This window comes from Panthera tigris, chromosome X, assembly GCF_018350195.1.
Source record: "Panthera tigris isolate Pti1 chromosome X, P.tigris_Pti1_mat1.1, whole genome shotgun sequence".
In the NCBI taxonomy this organism is placed as follows: Eukaryota; Metazoa; Chordata; class Mammalia; order Carnivora; family Felidae; genus Panthera; species Panthera tigris.
The window spans coordinates 126,641,352-126,663,656 of record NC_056677.1 but is presented as its reverse complement, the minus strand read 5'-3'; the positions used below and the strand labels follow the sequence as shown (position 1 = coordinate 126,663,656).

General features: G+C 42.7%; 1 protein-coding gene across 2 annotated transcripts in view; it reads left to right on the top strand.

Moving 5' to 3' along the window:
• The window catches only part of GAB3 (GRB2 associated binding protein 3), a 79,248-nt gene that overhangs the window by 53,297 nt on the left and 3,646 nt on the right, over window positions 1–22,305 (top strand). For both annotated transcript variants that reach the window (XM_042973755.1, XM_007096654.3), the window contains exons 5-9: window positions 2,515–2,570; window positions 3,021–3,240; window positions 5,408–5,489; window positions 6,657–6,759; window positions 21,748–21,861. In XM_042973755.1, the coding sequence (XP_042829689.1) occupies window positions 2,515–2,570; window positions 3,021–3,240; window positions 5,408–5,489; window positions 6,657–6,759; window positions 21,748–21,861 (575 nt within the window). The remainder of the gene's footprint in view (window positions 1–2,514; window positions 2,571–3,020; window positions 3,241–5,407; window positions 5,490–6,656; window positions 6,760–21,747; window positions 21,862–22,305) is intronic.

Here is a 22,305-nt window from a genome sequence, read left to right as displayed (position 1 = left end):
CTATTACTTTCTGCTTTTATCCCTATTTTGTAAATTATCTTGGTTTTCTCTGTTGTACTTTTTCTAGGTTTGAACTGGGTATTTGATTTGTTTTCATTCTGTCATTTTATCAATATAGCTGTTGTAATAGAATTTACCATTTTGGGTAGAATTGACCAGGTACTTGGCGGGCCCTTTCAGCATGTAGCATCAGGTGTTACTGTATTTGTGGACTTGTTCTTGGATTATAATTTTTAATTTTGGCACTATACCACTGTTTTGTTTTCCTTCTTCAAGGAATCTAATAATAAATGTGTACACTGCATCTTCTTGGCCTGTCTTCTAGTTCAGCCATTTTTTTCTGTGATTCTCTTTCTTTCCTTTTTAGTCTGTCAGTTGTTTTCTGGCATTTCTTTAATGGCACGTAATAAATTTTCAGTTGAATCTCTTCTTCCCTGGGAATCTTGTAACTTAGACTTCATTTCTGAGGTTGGTTTTATCTTTTCCTTCACTTTCTTTCCCAAGTACAAGCACGCAATTTCTATTTCTATTTTTGTCATCCATTTCTGTCCCTTGTTTTAAAGCGAAGTGTTAGGGCGTGCCTGGGTGGGGTAGTTGGTTGAACATCGGACTCTTGATTTTGGCTCAGGTCATGATTCCAGGGTCGTGGGATCGGGCCCCATGTCAGGCTCCATGCTGAGCGGAGCCTGCTTAAGATTCTGTCTCTCTCTCCCCCTGCCCTTCTCCCTCACTAGCACATGCACACACACTCTGTCTCTCTAAACAAATCAAAAAATTAAAAAAATAAAAATAAATAAAGTGTTGGAAATAAAACTGATATCTAATATTAGAGGAATACTCAAATTATGGTCCATCTGTAGAATGAAACACAATGCCAGTGATGAAAAGAATGAAGAAACTCTTTATAGTGTTTCTCTGCCCTGATCTCCAAGGTATTAAGTGAAAAAAACAAGTTGCAGAACAGTGAGTATGATATGCTACCATTTGTGTTAAAAAGGAATATATAAAGAAGTGTGTGTCTGCGCGCATATGTGTGTGTAGACATATATGTGTATACAGATGGTCCCTGACTTATGATGGTTCAATGTAGGATTTTTCAACTTTATGATGGTGCGAAAGCAATGTGCATTCAGTAGAAACTGTACTTAGAATTTTGAGTCTGATCTTTGTCAGGCTGCTGGTATGTGGTACGATCCTCTTGTGCAGCTGGGCAGCAGCAGTCAAGAGGCTAAACAACCAATACACTTACAGCTGTGGAGTTTTTCGCTTTCGGTACAGTATTCAATAAATTACACGGAATAACCGACCCTTTATTAGCAAATAGGCTTCTGTGTTGGCCGACTTTGCCCAGCTGTAGGCGACTGTTCGTGTTCTGAGCATGTCGAAGACAGGCTAGGCTAAGCTGTCATGTTCAGTAGGTTAGGTGCAGTAAACACTTTTTGATTTAGGGTATTTTCAATTTAGGGTGGCTTTATCAGGACATAAGCAGTAAAGGAAGTCGAGAAAGATCTGCATAGGATGCATAACCTTAATTCCACTAATCTCCCTTCCACCTTCCTGAGCTGGGAATTATTTTTCACTTGAAGATGACGGGGACTCTTCAGTTTATTTTCCTGAGGCAACCGGACTTCATGCCTCCATGCTCTGGAACAGACAGCACTTCCCTGGCCCCCACTGGCTGAGAGCACTTATTGGACTTCTCCCATTACTCTGTGGTCACTCATCTTCCTGCTCTTTGAATACTGGGCATTGTTTATAGTTTTGTAATTAAGCTTCTCTCAACACTTACAACTTAGATAAACCCATGCGGTCTTCTGGATGTGACTGCCATCTCTGAGCTGCTAATTCCCCAAATCATATCTCATTTGAGTCGAGGCCCATTTATCTTGTTGCCCTGCCTTCTGGACATGTCTTCTTTCCATCCGACAATTCTTCTAAATTTTTATGTCACACTGTCACGTCCATCTGACAAGTTTCTAATCCTGGATTAATCCAAACTTTCCTCTTTCTCCAAGCCCATACCCAGGTGGCTGACCACCACTACAGGAAATCCTGGTCACCAGTTCGGGATCACAGGTCTCCGGCGTGCCCTCGGTGCTGCTCCGCGGTGCCCTCGCTCGCCCGTTCCTCCCACCCACCCGCTCATCACAAGGGATCTTTTACACCTTCTCTCTTCAAACCCCTAGCTCTGTGTCCACCATCTGTCCTTGCCGAAGATTCATGTGGTCTATGCGGCAAGCGTTTGTTAACTCTCCGCTATATCTGTTCCTAATTCACAGACGGCACTCAAGCCATCATACAGAAACTTGGAAATCCGCTCTGATTTCCACCTGTTGGGGATCTGTGTTCTGACGGCCCAACTACCCTGAATAGTGAGCCTTGCGCGTAGAAACCGTGTCACACGCCTCTTCCCTCTGGAGCGGAGCAAAGGGCCCCGAGGTGCACAGGGACTCGGACCCTAGTTTCAATTGATACTGCCTTGCATTTCTCACCACCCTGGCTTGTTTCTTACAGCTGATGTAGAAGGCCAATCCTTAAAACACCGAGACAAGCGGCTTAGTTTAAATTTGGTAAGTTTGGCACTAGAATTCCTTTAAGCCTCGATTTTACCACAAGTTGCTTGACCAATATATGCTCCCTCGAAGTCTTTTGAGACTCAGCACTGAATCTCTGAGGACCCTTTCAGTCTTCCCTAAGGCTTCAACTTGTCTGAGAACGATTGCACTTCGTGTCCTATAAGGACCCTTCCAGTTCTAATACTCAGACACTTGTCTGCCTCGGGGTGTGGGACTTAAGGCATCACACTACACTGAGAGTGTTTGCGGAAATGCATAACCCTCTGTCTTCCAGCAGCAAATCCAGGAGTGTCCTCACCTGCCTCATACAGTAGGAGCAGGGGCGGAGCCCAAGTTAGAGGCTTACCTGACTTTCTTAAGGAAGTTCAAAGTTATTCTCGGATACTTGCAACCCCCGTGCACGGCCTTGGCCTTGCTTCCCGACCTGCACCTGTTCTCTTGCAGCCATGCGGGTTCTCCCCGGTGTACCCCACAGCTTCAGCCAGTGCCGAAGATGGCTACGTGCCCATGGGCCCACAGGTGGCCACCTCTGCTCTTAGAACCCACTGCGGCCATGATGACTACATCCCCATGAGCCCAGGGAGCATCTCAAGCCCGCTGCCTGAGCTACCTGCAGACATGGAGCCTCCCCCAGTGAACAGAGATCTCAAGCCTCAGAGGAAACGTAAGCCACGTGAGCGGACCTGCTGTGCAGGGGAGGGGAGAAAGGTCCTAGGGGCCATGTGCAGAAGTTTCCTTCTTGACCGTCTCTGGGAAGAAAGCACTGGAGGAGCCGTCCCAGAGGCCTGGGAGGTGTAGGGGTGAGGAGCGATGGCTGGGATTGAACAGGAAGGGCTGGCAGACCTTGCCGCCCCAGACTGAGGAAAGGAGGCACGGGACTTAGGGCACTGTGGCCCTGCAAATGCAGCCTACGATGCCAAGTTCATTCCAGAGGGTCCATCTTTGTCTGCTTCCCTAACAAAGGCCTTTGCCACCCCAGACCGAGGAAAGTAGTCAAGAATGACTTTTCATCCGAATTGGTGAATGTCAGACCTGGTCGTATGCAGCTGATCACCCACTACCCTGTGCGTGCCCATCCACAGAGGTGTCCGGGAGCAGGGAGTCTGGATCCTCTGGGCACAGAGCTCCTTGAAGCTTCTGTGTTACTCCCAGGCAGCTCCCCTGGGCTGCAAACAGCACGGACAGAGAGGGAGAAAGAAGAAGAGGGAAGGAAAAGCAGGTCAAAGTAATGTGCTTACTTTATTCTCCCCCACTGCCACCTGCCTAGTAGGTCTGGTGACTCCCAGGAACTCCCAGAATCTGGTCTGTTCCCACCTCTGTTTGCTCTTTGGAAATACTACCACTTCAGGTAGCCACGCCCCAACCTGGTCATTAAGTCCCCCTCCCATGCCTGGTCCTTCCAGCCTCACCCCTTCACTGGGCGGGGGGCGGGGGGCGGGGGGGTGGGTGGGTGTGAAGATGAGGAAGCAGGTTCCTCAGTGGGTGGGAGGAGCACAGGTGAAAAGCAGCTGGAAGAAGGAGGATTATGAAGTCAGTACCACACAGGAGAGCAAATCCTGTCTTATGAGGTTCAGAGGAAATAATCCTTCATTCTGCTCAGAAATGATTTCACAAGGACCTGTAACTCTGAGGTAGATGTTGTTTCGTTTAATTAATTTTCTATAGCAATGCTATCCAACAGAAATTTTATGATGACAGAAATGTAGCTATTGAACCCTTGAAAAGTGGCCAGCGCACGCGAAGAACTGAATTTTTATTGACTATATTCCCCATGCTGAATTTTAAATTTTATTTAATATTAATAAATATAAATTTAAATAGCCACATGTGACTGGTGGCTACCATATTGGACAGCATGGCTCATAGGACCTGGCGATCAGGCATGAACATGTCGTCTGGACTTAGGGTTCGGGAGCCAGTGGGTGGGTGTCCAGGTGGACCCCTGGACCAAGAGTTCAGGCTCTGACAGGTGTGGCTGCAGGGATAGACCCTGGGGCCCAACGGGGAGAGGGCAGGTGGAGAAGCCAGGAGGTGGCTGGTCGGTGAGGGTGATGCCAGGGAGTTATGGCCAGCAGGAGAGATCTTCACACCAGAGACTATGTGACTGTGACTCATATGTCCTTTCCAGCTCAGCAGCTTGCCCAGGTCAGAGGCTCCTGGGAAAGTGAGAAGTAGGAGTCGCTGTCCTGGGTTCTGATGATACGGAGGGGGCTTAAACAGTTTCCACCCATGCAGTCTAGTGGAGGAAACAAAGCAACCTGGTCAAGGCCATGGTAGAGGGATACATGCATGCCCATGATGTCTGGAGGCCAAAGAAGGCCTTTTTAAGCAGGGGACATTGACCTGAGATCTGAAGGTGACTAACCAGGCAGAGAGATGGGGAGGAATGTTCTAGGTAGAAAGACTATCAAGTAGACAATGGATGGGAGGTGGGGATAGAACCTGGGTGATCATCTCTGCCTGTAATAAGAAAGGTAAAATTTCCATTTCGGACACACCAAGTGTAAGGTAGATGTTTGGATCCCATAAGGTCAGAGACTTTCATCTGCTTTGCTCACACTGTGCCTCCAACACCTAGAACTATGCTTGATGTGCAGTGAGGTCTCAAATGCACACTGACTAAATGTATTGCCCCATTGCTACCTCTAGCTGTAATGTGAGCAGTGAGGAAGGAGAAGGGTAGGTCCGCAAAACTCCCCCTCATTGTCAGTACTGCTCGTTAGTAAATCTGGATTTGATGTGCTAAGTGGAATGTCTTCATTTTAGTCTCTAGATTCCATCCTTTCACTCCTGAGCACTTACCATACTGGATATTGTGTCTTCTCTCACAGCACGGCCACCCCCGCTGGACCTGAGCCACCTGTCCACCATCCGGGAACACACGTCTCTAACCAGGACCCGCACTGTGCCTTGGTACATCTTTGATTGCTCAAATGGACCTCAGCCAGCACAGGCGCTCCCAATTTTTGTGATGCATCTTTGATGAAATGTAGTTGAGGCCCACCTGGTCTAGTTTAAGTCAAAGGGGGATGGGGTTTGTTGTTACCATGAGCCAGAAGTATTGTGTAGATCACAAAGGAAGGAATATAACTGAATGTCCCAGGATGCTGGAGTCAGGAACTAGCTGTTGGGAACCCAGGGAACTCTCCCTCTCATGCGTTTGCTTCTCTCTCCGCATTTGCTCTTCTGTCTCTCTCTGGAGAGCTCTTGTCAGTGTGGCACATGCCTTATGGCCAAGGAGAGCTGTACCAGGCCTTGTGAGCTTACTTACACGCTACGAGTCCAGTACCAACAGAGACCGGCTCTTTTCCGACCCCAACTCACATTTCCGGGAGAGGGAATTATACCGCCCCAGCCTGAGTGGAATCACCTGTGGCCCAGGGGGAGGGGCCAGCGGAACCGACGTGGCTTCCAGAAGCCCGACTTCGTGAACAGAATAGGAGAAGGGAGTTCTCAGAGAAAGAGATGGTTCATGGACCTGGCAGACAAAGCCCAAAATGTATCTGCACTCTCTCATCTCACCTGTTAGAGGTTGTATTTTCAGAGTCTGGAGCCTGGCCCGAGAGTTTCCCGGTTCACTCTGAATGCCACAGGATACAATCACTTAGCAAGGCAGAACTCTGCAGTGAGCTCTCTTTCCATTCATGCTGCACAGAGACACAGCCTGTGTTTCTGACTCGGGAGGAGGGTGAAAATTAATTTGCAGTCTTGTTCTGATTCCATCAGAGGGATGCCCACCGGTCATTACTTTTGCTGGCTACTCTGAAGGGAAGCAAGAGAATCACAAAGGAGCATGTTATTTTTATTTGTGTTTTTTTTTTTCCCCTAAGTGATATGATGCCTTGGTCTGTTTCTAGAAAGCTCGTGACCTGTGCCCCTTGAGAGTTGGGAGCCATTTGCCCCAGCATGGGACAGAACCTGGGCAGTCTCTTCTGCTTCAGGGACTGCTGTGGCCAGAAGGAAATTGTATCTGGAAGGGGGGCGGGGCTGCAAACGCCGCGGGGACCTCGTCAGTTCCTGGCTGGCTTTCAGAGCAGCTGTAAGACATTGTTTTGACCTCATCTATATTTTTGTTCTTAGCAATCGAACCAGATTTCTCTCTCCAGAAAGAAATGGTATTAATTCTGCAAGATTTTTTGCCAATTCTGTTTCCAGAGAAGAGGAAGAAAGCTACATCCACATGGTAATCCTCTGTTTCACACTCTTCATATGTTTCACCCCAATCTGTATTCTTACGAGTTCATTATAAAGGAAACACGTACTTCAGAAAGCCCCATGCAATCTTAAACCAATCACTTGAATGTAATCCCAGGTTACTGGCAACAAATCAGTTGGGGCTGGTTTTCTTCCCTGCGATAGTCAGCTCCTCATACCATTTCGAGGCCACGGTACTTCAAGGGTATCCAGGGTTGGGGCATGTGTAATGGGAAGATGGAAATGTCAGCAAGACTGTGATATCCAATTTGATGTCAATGACTTTGTTAAAAAATGTTTTAATGTTTATTTATTTTTGAAGAGAGACAGACAGAGCTCAAGCCAGGGAGGGGCAGAGAGAGAGGGAGACACAGAATCGGAAGCAGGCTCCAGGCTCTGAGCCGTCAGCACAGAGCCCGACGCGGGGCTCGAATCCACAGACCGTGAGATCATGACATGAGCTGAAGTCGGACACTCAACTGACTGAGCCCCCCAGGCGCCCCTGATCTAATGACTTTGTAGCTCTCTGGATGTTCAGAGTCTAAGCTGTGGAAACTCACCTCTGTATTCCTTTCTAGCAGACCCCTGGTGGCCTGGCCCCGATTGCCTCTGAATATTTCTGAAAGATGAATCAGAGTCCCATTGGGAGGAAGTACAGTGTCCTGGACTGTGAATGTGTCTTAGTCTCTGGAGACTCAGATTATAGGGTCTTTGTGTAGACCTGAGTAGACAGAGACCTGCCATCTCTATCCTTTCATTCATTCATTCATTCATTCACTCACTCATCTCTCCCTCTTGCCCTCTGTTGTTACTTCTATTAGGAGGCACGTGAGCCAGAGAGGGTCTCCGTGAGGCCTGTGAAATAGTGAAAAGAGATCTTAGAAAAACAATGTTCGAGGCACCGTGACTATATGTACTTTTGAGAAGACAGTTCCGGCCCTCCTATGCATGAGGTTAATAGGAAGTAAAAATCTAAGAACCATAATCTCCAGGGAAGAAGTAATTAAATGCTTCATTTTGCCTTTCTATTTGATAAAACTTGTGCTGTTAAGTTCACTTAACCATATGCAGATGGAAAGTGACTCATATACAAATCTGCTGTGGTCTTCCCAATGTTTTTCACACTTAGTAATGGCCCTTGGGAAACTTGTAGAAGAAAACACTCCTCTAAAGGATACTGACCAGCTGTGCTCTGTCTCCAGAGAACAGAAAAGGGAAGTGAATCTATAACCTCATAGAAGCAAGCGCAGAGCCATTCCAGACACCAGTTCGTCCCTGATCTTTGAGGTTATGACAAAGAACAGTGTTTCATTTACGACCCTTGCTTGCCTAAGTTTATGATCGTTACTTAGTGACTGTCTGGGCACTACTAGGCAGTATGACACTGTAATGAAGAGCCCAGAACAGCTGCCGAGGGAGGTGGCTGTGGGGAGGCACCACATCAGTATGTTTAAGACCCTTCCCACTCCATTCCATCGTGCTTCTCCAACTGTGGTAAGACCATAATTTCAGATGACTTTGATTTGCATTATTTCACTTCTTCCACATAACAGTTCTACAGGACTCCTAGGGTTTGATTTTGATTTTGCACATAATCGTGTGTGTTAATTTTTTTCTCTTTGAGAACAAGTTCTGATCGGAATGTAAAAATTTACATCAGGGGCTGAAATACAAAGTTTGTTTTATTAACATTGTGCATCCTTTGTTAGTCTCTTTAAATATTTGTGAAATTATAGAAAACTTAGAAGGATTAGCCTAATGTCAACTTAGGTGATCTCTTTCTTACAGGTTTTTCAAATTCTTTAATTTCAATAGTTTTGTAAGGCTTTTGTTTTTCTTTTTTTGAGAGAGAGAGCACAAGCAAGGGAGGGGCAGAGAGCAAGGGAGAGAGAGAATCCCAAGCAGGCTCTGCGCCATCAGCGCAGAGGCCAATGTGGGGCTTGAACCCATGAACCGTGAGATCAGGAGCTGAGCTGAGATCAAGAGTCGCATGCTTAACCAATTGAGCCACCCAGACCCCCCTGTAAGGCTTTTTATAGTAGAATTATAGACTCCTAAATCTCACATTAAATGTTTCATTATGGACTTATAAGACTTTTAGTTTTAGATTATCTTACAGTGGCATTGACTTTCTCTCAGTGTTCAGTTTTATGAATTTTAATATATGTTATATGTCATATATAAATTAATCAAATATGAACAGGTAACAAATATATGTTATATATAAAGTCATAAAATATGAATTTTAACACATGTTCTATAATTTTTTATGTATATGGATATTAACATATATATTCAACATATATGTAACCACTGCCACAATCAGGACACAGGACAAGTTCAAGATACTCCGTCATGCTACTTCTGTAGAGTCACACCCTCCCACAACCCTAATCTCTGGCAACGACTGATGTGTTCTTCATCACTCTAGTTTTGTCTCTCGAAGAATGCCACAGAAGCTGAATCATATAGTACGCCATCTTTTGAGACCGGTTTCCTTCACTCAGCATAATGTCTTTGAGATTCACCCAAATCATAACGTGTGTCAGGAGTTCTTTCTGTTTTATTGCTGCGTAGTACTCAAGCGTATGGATGTGCCCCACTTTATCTACTTACCCATTGAAGGACATTTGGATAGTTTCAAGGTTTTTGACATTTATGAATAGAATTGTTGTAAACATTCTTTTTTTTAAAGTAACCTCCATGCCCAACATGGGGCTTGAATTCACGACCCCGAGATCAAGCGTTGCATGCTCTACCCACTGAGCCAGCCAGACGCTACACAAAAATTCTTTTACAAATTTTGTTTTTTGATTTTTTTTACTATGGTAAAATATACATTCACATAAAATTTACCATTTTAACCACTTTTAGATGTAGAATTCAGCAGCGTTAAGCTATGTTCACAATGTTGTGCAACCATCACCACGATCTGTTTCCAGAACTTTTGCATCATCCCACACAGAATCTCTGTACCCATTAAACACTAACTCCCTAATCCGTGTCTACAAAGCCCCTGGTAACCTCTGTTCTACTTTCTGTCTTTGTGGATTTGCCTCTTCTAGGTGCCTCATAGAAGTGCAATCATACGATGGTTGTTCTTTTGTGTCTGCCTTCTTTCATTTATCTGTGTCTTCAGGTTTCATCCCTATTGTAGCATGTATCAGCATTTCATTCCTTTTTTAAAAATTGTTTTAAAAAACATTTTTTTTTTCAATGTTTATTTTTGAGAGACACAGAGACTGAGCATGAGTAGGGAAGGGCAAAGAGAGAGGGAGACACAGAATTCAAAGCAGGATCCAGGCTCTGAGCTGTCAGCACAGAGCCTGACGTGGGGCTCGAACCCATGCACCGTGAGATCATGACCTGAGCCGAAGTCGGGCGCTTAACCGACTGAGCCACCCAGGCGCCCCTAAAAATTGTTTTAAGTTTGTTTATTTAGTTTGAGGGAGAACGAGCAAGCAGAGGAGGGGCAGAGAGAGAGATGGATAGAGAATCCCAAGCAGGCTCTGTGCTGTCAGTGCAGAGCCCGACATGGGGCTCGAACTCACGAACCATGAGATTGTGACTTAAGTTGAAATCAAGAAATCAAGAGTCAGACACTTAACCGACTGAACCACCCAGGTGCCCCTCATTCCTTTTTTAGGGCGAATACTCCATTGTATAGAGAGACCACAGTGTGTTTATCCATTCATCTGCTCATGGACATTTGGGTTGTTTCTACCTTTGGGCTATTACTGCTGCTGTGAACATTAGGGTACAAGTATCTGAGTCTTTGCTTTCAATTCTTTTGGATATACACCTAGAGGGGGAATTGTTGCATCCTATGGTAATTTACCTTTAACTCTTTGAGGAACCACCAAACTGTTTTCCACAGCAACCGAACCATTGGTTATTTCCACCAGCAATGCAAAAGGTTCTGATTTCTCTACGTCCTCACCAGTACTTGTTATTTTCCATGTTTGTTTGTTTCCAATTTTGGGCATCCTGCTGGGTATGAAGTGGTATTAACTCTTCCTTAAATGTTTGGTAGAATTCCCCTGGAAAGCCATCTGGCCCTGGACTCTTGGTTTTTGGCACATTGTTGATTACTCATTCGATTTCCTTACTGGTTATGGGTCTGTTCAAATTTTCTATTTCTTCCTGTTTCAGTTTTGGTAGTGTACATGTTTCTAGGAATTTGTCCATTTCTTCCAGATTGCCCATTTTATTGGCATATAATTGCACATAATATTCTCTTATTATTGTTTTTATTTCTGCTGTGTTGGTTGTGATCTCTTTCATTCTTGATTTTATTTATTTGGGTCCTTTCCTTTTTCTTTTTGATCAAACTGGCCAGTGGTTTTGATCAAACTGGCCAATTTTGTTAATTCTTTCAAAGAACCAGCTTCTGGTTTCATTGATCTGTTCTACTGTTTTTTTTTGGTTTTGATAGCATTAATTTCTGCTCCAATCTTTATTATTTCCTGTCTTCTTCTGGTTTTGGGTTTTATTTGCTGTTCCTTTTCCAGCTCCTTAAGGCGTAAGGTTAGGTTGTGTATCTGAGATCTTTCTTCCTTCTTTAGGAAGGCCTGGATTGCTGTATACTTCCCTCTTATGACTGCCTTTGCTGCGTCCCAGAGGTTTTGGGTTGTGGTGTTATCATTTTCATTGACTTCCATATACTTTTTAATTACCTCTTTAACTTCTTGGTTAGCCCATTAATTCTTTAGTAGGATGTTCTTCCGTCTCCAAGTATTTGTTACCTTTCCAAATTTTTTCTTGTGGTTGGTTTCGAGTTTCATAGCGTTGTGGTCTGAAAATATGCACGGTATGATCTCAATTTTTTTGTACTTACTTAGGGCTGATTTGTGTCCCAGTATATGGTCTATTCTGGAGAACGTTTCATGTGCACTGGAGAAGAAGTATATTCTGCTGCTTTAGGATGAAGTGTTTTCAATATATCTGTTAAGTCCATCTGGTCCAGTGTGTCATTCAAAGCCATTGTTTCCTTGTTGATTTTTTGATTAGATGATCTGTCCATTGCTATGAGTGGGTGTTGAAGTCTCCTACTATTACGGTATTACTATCAATGAGTTTCTTTATGTTTATGATTAATTGATTTATATATTTGGGTGTTCCCACATTTGGCACATAAATGTTTACAATTGTTAGGTCTTCTTGGTCCATAGGCCCCTTGATCAAGATATAATGCCCTTCTGCATCTCTTGATAATAGTCTTTATTTTAAAGTCTAGACTGTCTGATATAAGTATGGCTACTCTGGCTTTCTTTTGTTGACCATTAGCATGATAGATGGTTCTCTATCCCCTTACTTTCAATCTGAAAGTGTCTTTAGGTCTAAAATGGGTCTCTTGTAAACAGCATATAGATGGATCTTGTTTTCTTATCCATTCTGTTACCGTATGTCTTTTGATTGGAGAATTGAGTCCATTGACTCTTAGAGTGAGTACTGAAAGATATGAATTTATTGCCATTATGATGCTTGTAGTGTTGGAGTTTCTGGTGGTATTCTCTGGTCCTTTCTAATCATTGTTGCTTTTGGTTTTATATATATATTTAATCTTTTCTCCCCTCAGAGAGTCCCCCTTAAAATTTCTTGCAGGGCTGGTTCAGTGGTCACAAACTCCTTTAATTTTTGTTTGTCTGGGAAACTTATTATGTCTCCTTCTATTTTGAATGACAGCCTTGCTGGATAAAGAATTCTTGGCTGCATATTTTTCTGATTCAGCACATTGGATATATCCTACCACTCCTTTCTGGCCTGCCAAGTTTCTGTGGATAGGTCTGCTGCAAACCTGATCTGTCTTCCCTTGTAGGTTAGGGACTTTTTTTTCCTTTGCTGCTTTCATGATTCTCTCCTTGCCTGAGAATTTTGTGAATTTGACTATGATATGCCTTGTTAATGGTCAGTTTTTATTAAATCTAATGGGGGTCCTCTGTGCTTCCTGGATTTTGATGTCTGTGTCTTTCCCCAGGTTAGGAAAGTTTTCTGCTATGATTTTCTCACGTAACCCTTCTACCCCTATTTCTTTCTCTTCCTCTTCTGGGACCCCTGTGATTCTGATGTTGTTCCTTTTTAATGAGTCACTGATTTCTCTAATTCTTGTATCCTGCTCTTTGGATTTAATCTCCCTCTTCTTTTCTGCCTCCTTATTCTCTATAAGTTTGTCCTCTATATCGCTGATTCTCTGTTCTGCCTCATTCATCCTTGCCGCCACTGCATCCATCCATGATTGCAGCTCAGTTATAGCATTTTTAATTTCATTCTATTTTTTACTTCTTTTATCTCTGCAAAAAGGGATTCTAATCTATTTTCGACTCCAGCTAGTATTCTTATCCTGATTCTAAATTCCGGTTCAGGCATCTTGCTTGTATCTGTGTTGGTTAAATCCCTGGCTGTCGTTTCTTCATGCTCTTTCTTTTGGGGTGAATTCCTTCGTTTTGTCATTTTGAAGTGAGAAAAGGAATTAATGAGGTAGAAAAATTTTAAAAATATTAAAATTAAAAAATTAAACACACACACACACAAAATCGAATAAATGATGCTAGATCCTAGGTGTGTTTTGGTCTGGAGGTTGAAAGTGGTTTGACAGATTAGAGAAAAAATGGGTGGGAAAGGAAATCGTTTGAGAATTTGAAAAAATGAATACACTGAAGTAGACTAAAATGAGATGATGGGAGTAAAATAGAATTTGAGAAAATTTACACAAAAGTAAAGAATATAGTAGAAAAAAATTAAAAATATTTTTAATAAAAATCAAAAGTAAAAATGAATTTTTTCTCTTTCTGTATTCAAGAAAAAGAAAAGAAACGAAAAAGAGAAAAAAAAGGAAATCGTTTGAAAATTTGAAAAACTGAATACACTGTAGTAGACTAAAATAAATGATAGAAGTAAAATAGAATTTGAAAAAGTACAGAAAAGCAAAAAATATAGTAAAAAAATTAAAGAAAAAATATTTTTAATGTAAATTGAAAGTAAAAATGAAGTTTTTCTCTTTCTGCATTCAAGAAAAAGAAAAGAAATGAAAAAAAAGAAAAAAGGAAATTGAAAATTTGAAAAAATGAATACACTGAGATAGACTAAAATAAAATGATGGAAATAAAATAGAATTTGAAAAAATTTAAATATAAGTAAAAAATATAGTAAAAAATGAAGAAAAATATTTTTAATAAAAATTGAAAATAAAAATGAATTTTTTTCTTTCTGTATTCAAAAAAAAGTGAAGAAAAAGGAAGAAAGAAAACTGAATAGATCGACCTGCTAACAGATTGAAATAGGACTGAAATTACTTTGTTTTGCCCTAGAAGTCAGACTATGTAGCACTTTATAGTCCATAAACTAAGTAGGCGGTGAGACTTGTGTTCTTGAAGAGCCAGGTTGGCCCAGTTGGGTGGGGCTCAGTGTAATGGCTCCCCTATCCACTAGATGGCGCTGCTAGCCTAGTGGGGTGGAGTGTTGCGGCGCTGGTAGGTGCTTACGCGCATGCGTGGGAGTGGTGAAAATGGCTTCACCCAGCTACCTGGTCTCTAGTGTCAGAGTTCTGTTCTCCCGGATCAGCAATCGTACACCGGTCCTGTCTTCAGCTTTCGTCCACTCCCCGCTTTTTCACTCTTCGTGACCAAGCCCCAGGCAGTACCTCTCTCCCGAGTTTTGTCTCAGATGGGGCTGTTTTCCCTGGCCCCTTACTTCCGAAGGACTGCGGCTTTGAGGGGCCCCTCTGCTGGAGGGTCCCACCGAGCAATGGCCGAATGAGCAGTGGCCGAATGTCGTCTGCACCCTGGAATGCCCGCTGGACCCTGCTGCTGCCAGTGCCCTGAGACTGGGGCCAGGTGTCAGCCCGCCCCAGAGAAAGTTCGTGAGATAGTGTGGCAGCAGCGTTTCAGGGATTATGGAAAATCACAACACACATCTGGCACCAGGCTTCGCCCTTAACGACCTTGCCCCAGCACCAGCGAATGTGGCCATTTTCTGGGGTCTGCTGGGACCAGGTGGCTTCAACAGTCTCCACCAAATGTCCTTCCAACAGCGGAACTGCTCTTCTCCGTGTGGCCCGAGAACCTCCTGGACCCCACTCTGTTCCTGGGGATGCACCCTTCCCACCAGAGCACCGCCAGGTATTGAGCTGTGGAGTTGCAGCCTTTGTGCTCCCCTTGTTTACAGTCTTAATGGAAATTAAACCCTCTCCTTTCTCCCTTTTTAGTTTAGTCCCTGCAGTTATTTCCAAGTTTCCACTTTCTCTCCAGCTGCTTTTGGGGAGGGGTGCTTTTCCCGTATTCTCCCCCCCCCCCCATCTCCATCCTCTCTCCGCCCGCAAAAGCACCTCCCTGCCCACCACCACTTCTCCCCAAGTTCACCTCTCTGTGCCGTATACCTGCTGAATTCTGTGGTTCAGGTTGTGCAGATTGTTGTGTTAATAATCAGATCAGTTTTCTAGGTGTGCAGGATGGTTTAGTGTTGGTCTGGCTGTATTTCATGGACGCGAGACACACAAAAAACTTCCATGCTGTTCCGCCATCTTGGCTCCTCCTCCCATCAGATTTCTCTATAGTTAGGAGTTTGTTTCTTGGTTTGCCTCTTTCTTTTTTTCCTTTGTTCATTTGTTATGTTTCTTAAATTCCACGTATGAGGGAAATAATATGCTATTTGTCTTCTGACTGACTGACTTCGCTTAGCATAATACTCTCTAGCTCCATCCAAGTTATTACAAATGGCAAGATTTCATTCATTTTGATGGTTGAGTAATATTCCACTGTATGTGTATACCACATTTTCTTTATCCGTTCACCTATCAATGGACACTTGGGTCGCGTCCATATCTTTGCTATTGTAAAGAATGTTGCAATAAAGATAGGAGTGCATATATCTTTTTGAACTAGTGTTTCTGTATTCTTTGGGTAAATGCCCAGTAGTGGAATTACAGGATCATATGGTAGTTCTATTTTTCACTTTTTCGGGAACCTCCATACTGTTTTCCAGAGTGGTTGCACCAGTTTTCATTCCCACCAACAGTGCACGAGGGTTCCTTTTTCTCCACATCCTCACCAACACTTGTTGTTTCTTGTGTTGTTGATTTTAGCCATTCTAACAGGTATGAGGTGATATCTCATTGCAGCTTTGATTTGCATTTCCCTGATGATGAGTGATGTTGAACATCTTTTCGTGTGTCAGCCATCTGGATGTCTTCTTTAGAGAAATGTCTGTTATGTCTTCTGCCCATTTTTAAATTGGGTTATTTGTTTTTTGGGTGTTGAGTTGTATATGTTCTTTATATATTTTGGATACTAACCCTTTATTGGATATGTCATTTGCAAATACCTTCTCCTATTCCATAGGTTGCCTTTTAGTTTTGTTTCCTTTGCTGCGCAGAAGCTTTTTATCTGGATGTAGTCCCAATAGTTTATTTTTTCTTTTATTTCCCTTGCCTCAAGAGACATGTCTAGAAAAATGTTGCTATGGTCAGTGTGAGAGGCATTACTGGCTGTTGATTAAGCCTAATTTATTGACTTTTCATTCAAGGATTGTTATCATGTCTAAGAACAATATAATTGCCTAACCTACCAGGTAATTAGGGTTTTCACGTTTTCTTCTAAAAGTATTATGTTTTTAGGTTTTATATTATGGTCTATGATCCATGTTGAGGTATGAGGTATGAGATGGTGTTGACGATGATTTTTTACATACAGATATCCAAATGTTCCACTACCATTTGTTGACAGGATGATCTTTTCTTCATTGAATTGCCTTTGCACTTTTTTAAAACTTCGGTCAGGCATATTTTTGTAGTCTTTATATTCTATTCCATTGATTTACGTGCCTATCATTTTGTCTATACCACAGACTTGATTACAGAAGATTTACAGTAAATCTTAAAATGGGAAGCATATTTTCTCCAATCTCATTCTTGCTTAAAAATCTTTTTTGTGGGGCGCCTGGGTGACTCAGTCAGTTGAGCGTGAGACTGTTGATTTCAGCTCAGGTCTTGATCCCAGGATTGTGGGATTGAGCCCCGAGGTGGGCTCTGCACTGAGCATGGAGCCTACTTAATATTCTCTCTCTCTCCCTCTGCCCCTCTCCCCTGCTTGCACTCGTGAACACACACACTCTCTCTCTCAAAATAAGAAAAAAATAATAAAAAAGCCTTAAAATGTTTTGTGTTATTCTGCTCCCTTTGCCTTTCCATATAAATATTAGAATAAGCTTTTCTTTACCTAACAAAACATCCTTATGTGATTTTGATTAGAATTGTGTTAAATCTATGAATAAATTTGAGCAGAATTGACACCTATATTATACTCAGTCTTCTAATTCATGAATATGGCATATCTGTCCATTTATTCAGATTTTTCAATTTTCTTTCCTCAAAACTTTATAATTTTAACATGTAGATCTTATCATGTTTTATCAGATTTCTACCTAAGTATCTCACTTCTTGGATCTATTGCAAATGGCATTTTTGTAATTTCAGCTTCCAATTGTTCACTGGTGGTATACACAAATGTTGTTTTTGATGTGTTGGCCTGTGTCCTGTGACCTTGTCAAATTCACTTATCAAAAATAGGAGGTTTTAACTTTCTTTGATTCCCTGGGGTTTTCTGTTTACATGATCATCTCATCTGTAAATACAGTGCTTTATTCCTTCCTTTCCAATCTGTAGGCTCTTTCATTGTTTTACTTGCTTTATCACTAGCCTATGATGTCAAGTACAATGTGGAATACGAGTGGTGAGATGAATCTCCTTGTCTCCATTTCAGGAGGAAATCATTCAGTCTCTCACTATTGAGTTTGATTTTAGCTGCGGGTATTTTATCGATGGTCTTTATTAGGTTAAGGAAGCTACTTTCTAAGTTTTCTAAGAGTTGTTTTTTTTTTTTTTATCATGAATGGATGCTGATATTCTCAAATGCTTTTCTACATTCATTGATGTGATCATTTAGTTTTCTTCTTTAGATTGTAAATATTGTGGACTACACCGATCTATTTTCGAATATTGAATCAGTCTGTATTCACAGAATAAATCCTATTTGCTCATGGTGTATTATTATTTTTATGTGTTGCTGGATTTGATTTGCTAATGTTTTGTTGAGGATTTTGTATCTATGTTTATGATAGATATTGATTCGCAGGTTTGTCATAGTGTCTTTGTCTTGTTTTGTTATCAAGGTAATGCTGTTTTCTGGAACAAATTGTGTAGAATTAGTGCTATTTATTCTTTAAGTTTTTTGATAAATTCATTAGTGAAACCATCTGGGTGGCTTCAATTTCTTTAATAGTTGTAGGACCATTAATATGATCTACATAATCTTGGATGAATTTAAGTTATTTGCCAGATGGTTTATATGTTTTACCTTTCACAGTTCGGTCTGCAATGAACTTGGAATTAACTTCCGTGTATGATTTGAGGTAGGAGTCAAGTTTCATTTTCCCCTGGTATGTTTCTCTAATTGATCTGGCACCATTATATTTAAAATTACTATAATTTACCACTATTCTGCAGCGCCGTCTTCGCCATAGATCAAGTATCCATATGTGTGTGGGTCTTTTCATGGACTCTCACTTCTGTTCCGTTGGTCTACATGTCTATCTTTGGACAATACCACACTATGCTAGTTACTATAGCTTCATAAGTCTCCATATCTAGGAAAAGAAGTCCTCCTGCTTTGTTTACCTTCCTCAAGTTTTCTTTGGCTATTTTTGGCCCTTTCTATTCCCATGAAAATTTTAGAAACAACTCCTCAAATTCTACGAAAAATGAAATACTCTTCTTTGCAGGATGCGTGGTCAAAATGATTGAATCCAACATTTGAAATGGAACTACACTTCTTCTTTTTTTTTTTTTAATTTGGGAGAAGGAAGGCACAGAATACCAAAGGGTTCAGGAGTTGCCCGTGGCACCTACTTCCGGAAGTCAGGCTGAAAGGAAAGGAAAAGAAAGGGTAGTGGTCCAAAGTCCACCTAAGCAGCAGGTAAATCTCAAGATGCCCCTCCCTCACTGCATGGAGGTGGACCACTAGGAGTTCCCATCTCTATAGGAAGGGTGACGTGTAGTCTCTGGAGAGAGTAAAACAAGGTTTCTCTGCACTGCGGGGACATTAGACGCATTTGACCAAGACCACTGTACTAAAAACAAGGTGATTAGCTAAATATGCATAATGGATATGACCATCATTCCTAAACCTGTTCCCCAGCCCCTCTGTTCCACAGTATTGACAACCAGACCTTCATAGTTAAGTCCTAGAGGTTGGGAGACAGTTCTCTGGGCTGTTTGAGCAGCCTGAGGCAAGACCTAGGTCCTGACATAAGGGGTTCGCCAAGAAAACCATCCAGTAGGATCCCACTGCAGTGAAACCCAGTTGACAAGCACCACCCATGTACTTAAAGCTTCCAGTCAACTTCTGGGTCTTTCACTCCTAAATATGAGCAGACCGTCAGTGATTCCATCAGACATTTCAGGGAGGCTCTAGCATGAAGGCCAGAGACTAAAATGGATTGGAGGAAGCAAACTATGCCAGAAGGGGAAATGTTTTTTAAAAATCTATTATTGCCTTCTTTTTTAAAGTTTTAAATTTTAATTCCACTCAGTTAACAGAGTGTTCTATTAGTCTTGGGTGTGCAATATAGGAATTCAACACTTCCATACACCACCCAGTGTTCATCACAAGTGCCCTCCTCAATATTTTCTGAGAGATGAGCTATTACAACTATAAATCAAAAGAATCTATTAAGTCAATCGGGAACATTAACATATGAAAGGAGAAACTGCTGTGATTAACTCCTTAGATGCAGAACAGGTGTTTGGTAGAACCCGCCCTCAATTCACATGCAGGAACTTGATCTGTGAACAGAAGTTGTGGTGGGAGAAAGGACAGCTCTCCAACTGGGTAAAAGCTACAGAAAAGGAGTGGGTTGTACCCCTGTTTCACCACCACATGTTAGAATCACCTCGGGCTAGATTCTTATTTAAGTGTGAAGGGCAAAACTTTATAGTTCTAGGAGAAAATATGGGGAAACACATTGTGACCTCAGCACGGGAAGGGTTCCTTAAAATACAAAAGAAGCCACTTGGGAAAAGAGTGATGTGTTACATTAAAAGTGGAAACTACTTGGGGCACCTGGGTGGCTCAGTTGGTTAGGTGTCCGACTTCGGCTCGGGTCATGATCTCGCAGTCTGAGGGTTTGAGCCCCTCCTTGGGCTCTGTGCTGACAGCTCGGAGCCTGGAGCCTGCTTTGGATTCTGTGTCTCCCTCTCTCTCTGCCCCTCCCCAGTTCGCGCTCTGTCTCTGTCTCTCAAAAATAAATTAAAAAATGTTAAAAAAAAAAAAAAGTAGGAACTACCCGTCCTTAAAAAAATTCCATAAGAAGAAAGAAAGAACAACTATAGACTGATAGGCTATTTGTAACGCACATGACCTACAAATGATTACTCTCCAGGATCTAGGAGGAAGCACTGAGAAAAATTAGAAAAATGCAGGCACATCAATGAAAACATTAGCAAAACCAAAACAAACCTGAACAGACAATTCACGGAAGAGAAGAAAATAGATGACACTTAAACACATGAAAAAGTGTCCAGGGCACCTGGAGGGCTCAGTCGGTTTAGCATCTGACTCTTGATTTCAGCTCAGGTCATGATCTCACGGTTAATGGGTTGGAGCCCCGTGTTGGACTCTATGCTGACAGCTTGGATGGAGCCTGCTTGAGATCCTCTCTCTCCTTCTCTCTTTCTGCCTCTCCCCCAATGTCTCTATCTCTCAAAATAATCTCACAAAGTCTTAAGAAAAGGTGGCCAATTCATTAATTATCAAGGGCATTGGAAATCAAACCATGGTAAGATACCATTTTCCCCAGATCAGGTCAGGTCAGGAATACAAAAAGTCTGATATTGGGGCACCCGGCTGACTCAGTAAGGGGCATGCAACTCATGATCTCAGGGATGTGAATTCAGGCCCCACATTGGGTGTAAAGGTTACTTGGAAATCAAATCTTTTTTTAAAAGGACTCTGATATTACCAAGTATTGGCCAGGATGGAGTAGTAGTAGGTATGTGAGTTGGTATAACCAAGTAGCCTGTTTGGAAAATAGTTTGGCAATAGTGAAGTTGAAGATGACCACATCCTACAAGCCAGCAATTCTATTCCCAGGGACACATTCTAGAAATTCTTCCACAGTTACGCATGTGCTCGTGGCAGCATTGCTTGTAAGAGCTCCCAAACTGGAAGCAACTCCAATGTATGTTGGAGGCGGGGTGGTTAAATGAGTCATGCAATGATGGAATGATCTATCCAATGAGAAGGAAGGAAGGAAGGCTGGCGGGTGAGCATGCCTGGATGTGAAGTATGTAGTCTGGAGCAGACCCTGGAGTCAGCAAACATACCTGCGATATGTTTCTACTGACAAAGGTTCAAAACAGGCAAAAGCACAGTGTGAGATTGAAGGATACTGACGCACTCATGAAACCATATTTAAAGAGGAAGAGATGGTAAAAATTCAGTCTCGTGCCTGATGGCTCGTGGGGAGCAAAGTTGGTCCGAGAAGGGGAGCGGGTGCTTCTGATGCCCGGGAGTCCATGGGTGTGTGTCGCACACGTCACACCGTTTGCATCTGTTTATTATAAAGTGTCTTCAGATGCATCTGAGATGCCTTTACTAGACTTGAAGAAGTGTGCTTGATCTTTTCTGGATTTAGTCTCTAAGGTATTGTGCGCTTGTCAGGTCCTTAAAACAGACTCTTCTTGGGGGAGATTTTGGGCAACCCCTCCATGGTGAGTAAAGGTGTAGCTTCACGTGAAGGCTGAATTGGCCGTGTTGTATTTCAAATGGTAGCTCTCACTCAGACATGCAGGCGGCTCCATGCAGGTGTCCTCAGACCACCTTGTGGCCTGATGGCAAGTGCTCAAGTGGGGACAGGACTCGCCCCGCTTTCCTTGGGCAGCCAGGCTGGATACCCTTAACCTGAGTCGCATGATGTTGCTTTCCAGAATCGCAGGACGGCCAAGTCCCTAAGCAGTGGTGCTCTGACCTGGACAAAGAAATTCAGCCTGGACTATTTAGCGCTAGACTTCAATTCTGCGTCACCAGCCCCTATACAGCAGGTAGGAAGGACTTGGTGTCTGAGGATTCCCAGGGGATTCCTTTTCTGTTTAGATTTTTCTGATGATTCAGCCATGCACGTTCTCTTTGGAAAGTCTTAAATGTACAGCTGTGTGTGGGCATAGGAGGGGTCTGCTTAGGGCGGGAGTTAATAGCACGGTTTGGTTACACTCTGGGGAGGGGTGACAAGAGCTGACAGTTGGAATCGGAGCCCCTCAGCATAGGCAGTTTGCACTCCTCTGGATAGTATTCTCGTCTGTAAAATGGGGATCGGAAGTACTAAACAGCTAAATATTTTTGAGCAAAGGATGGTCGTGATCTAAACCGTGCCTAACAACGTATGTTGTTTGAGGAGACAAGCAACTTGCCGAACCGGGTAGCCAGTGTGATTCCACTTTGTGTGTGTGTGCAGGGAAAAAAAGTTCGGAAGACTTCCTTTCCCTTTT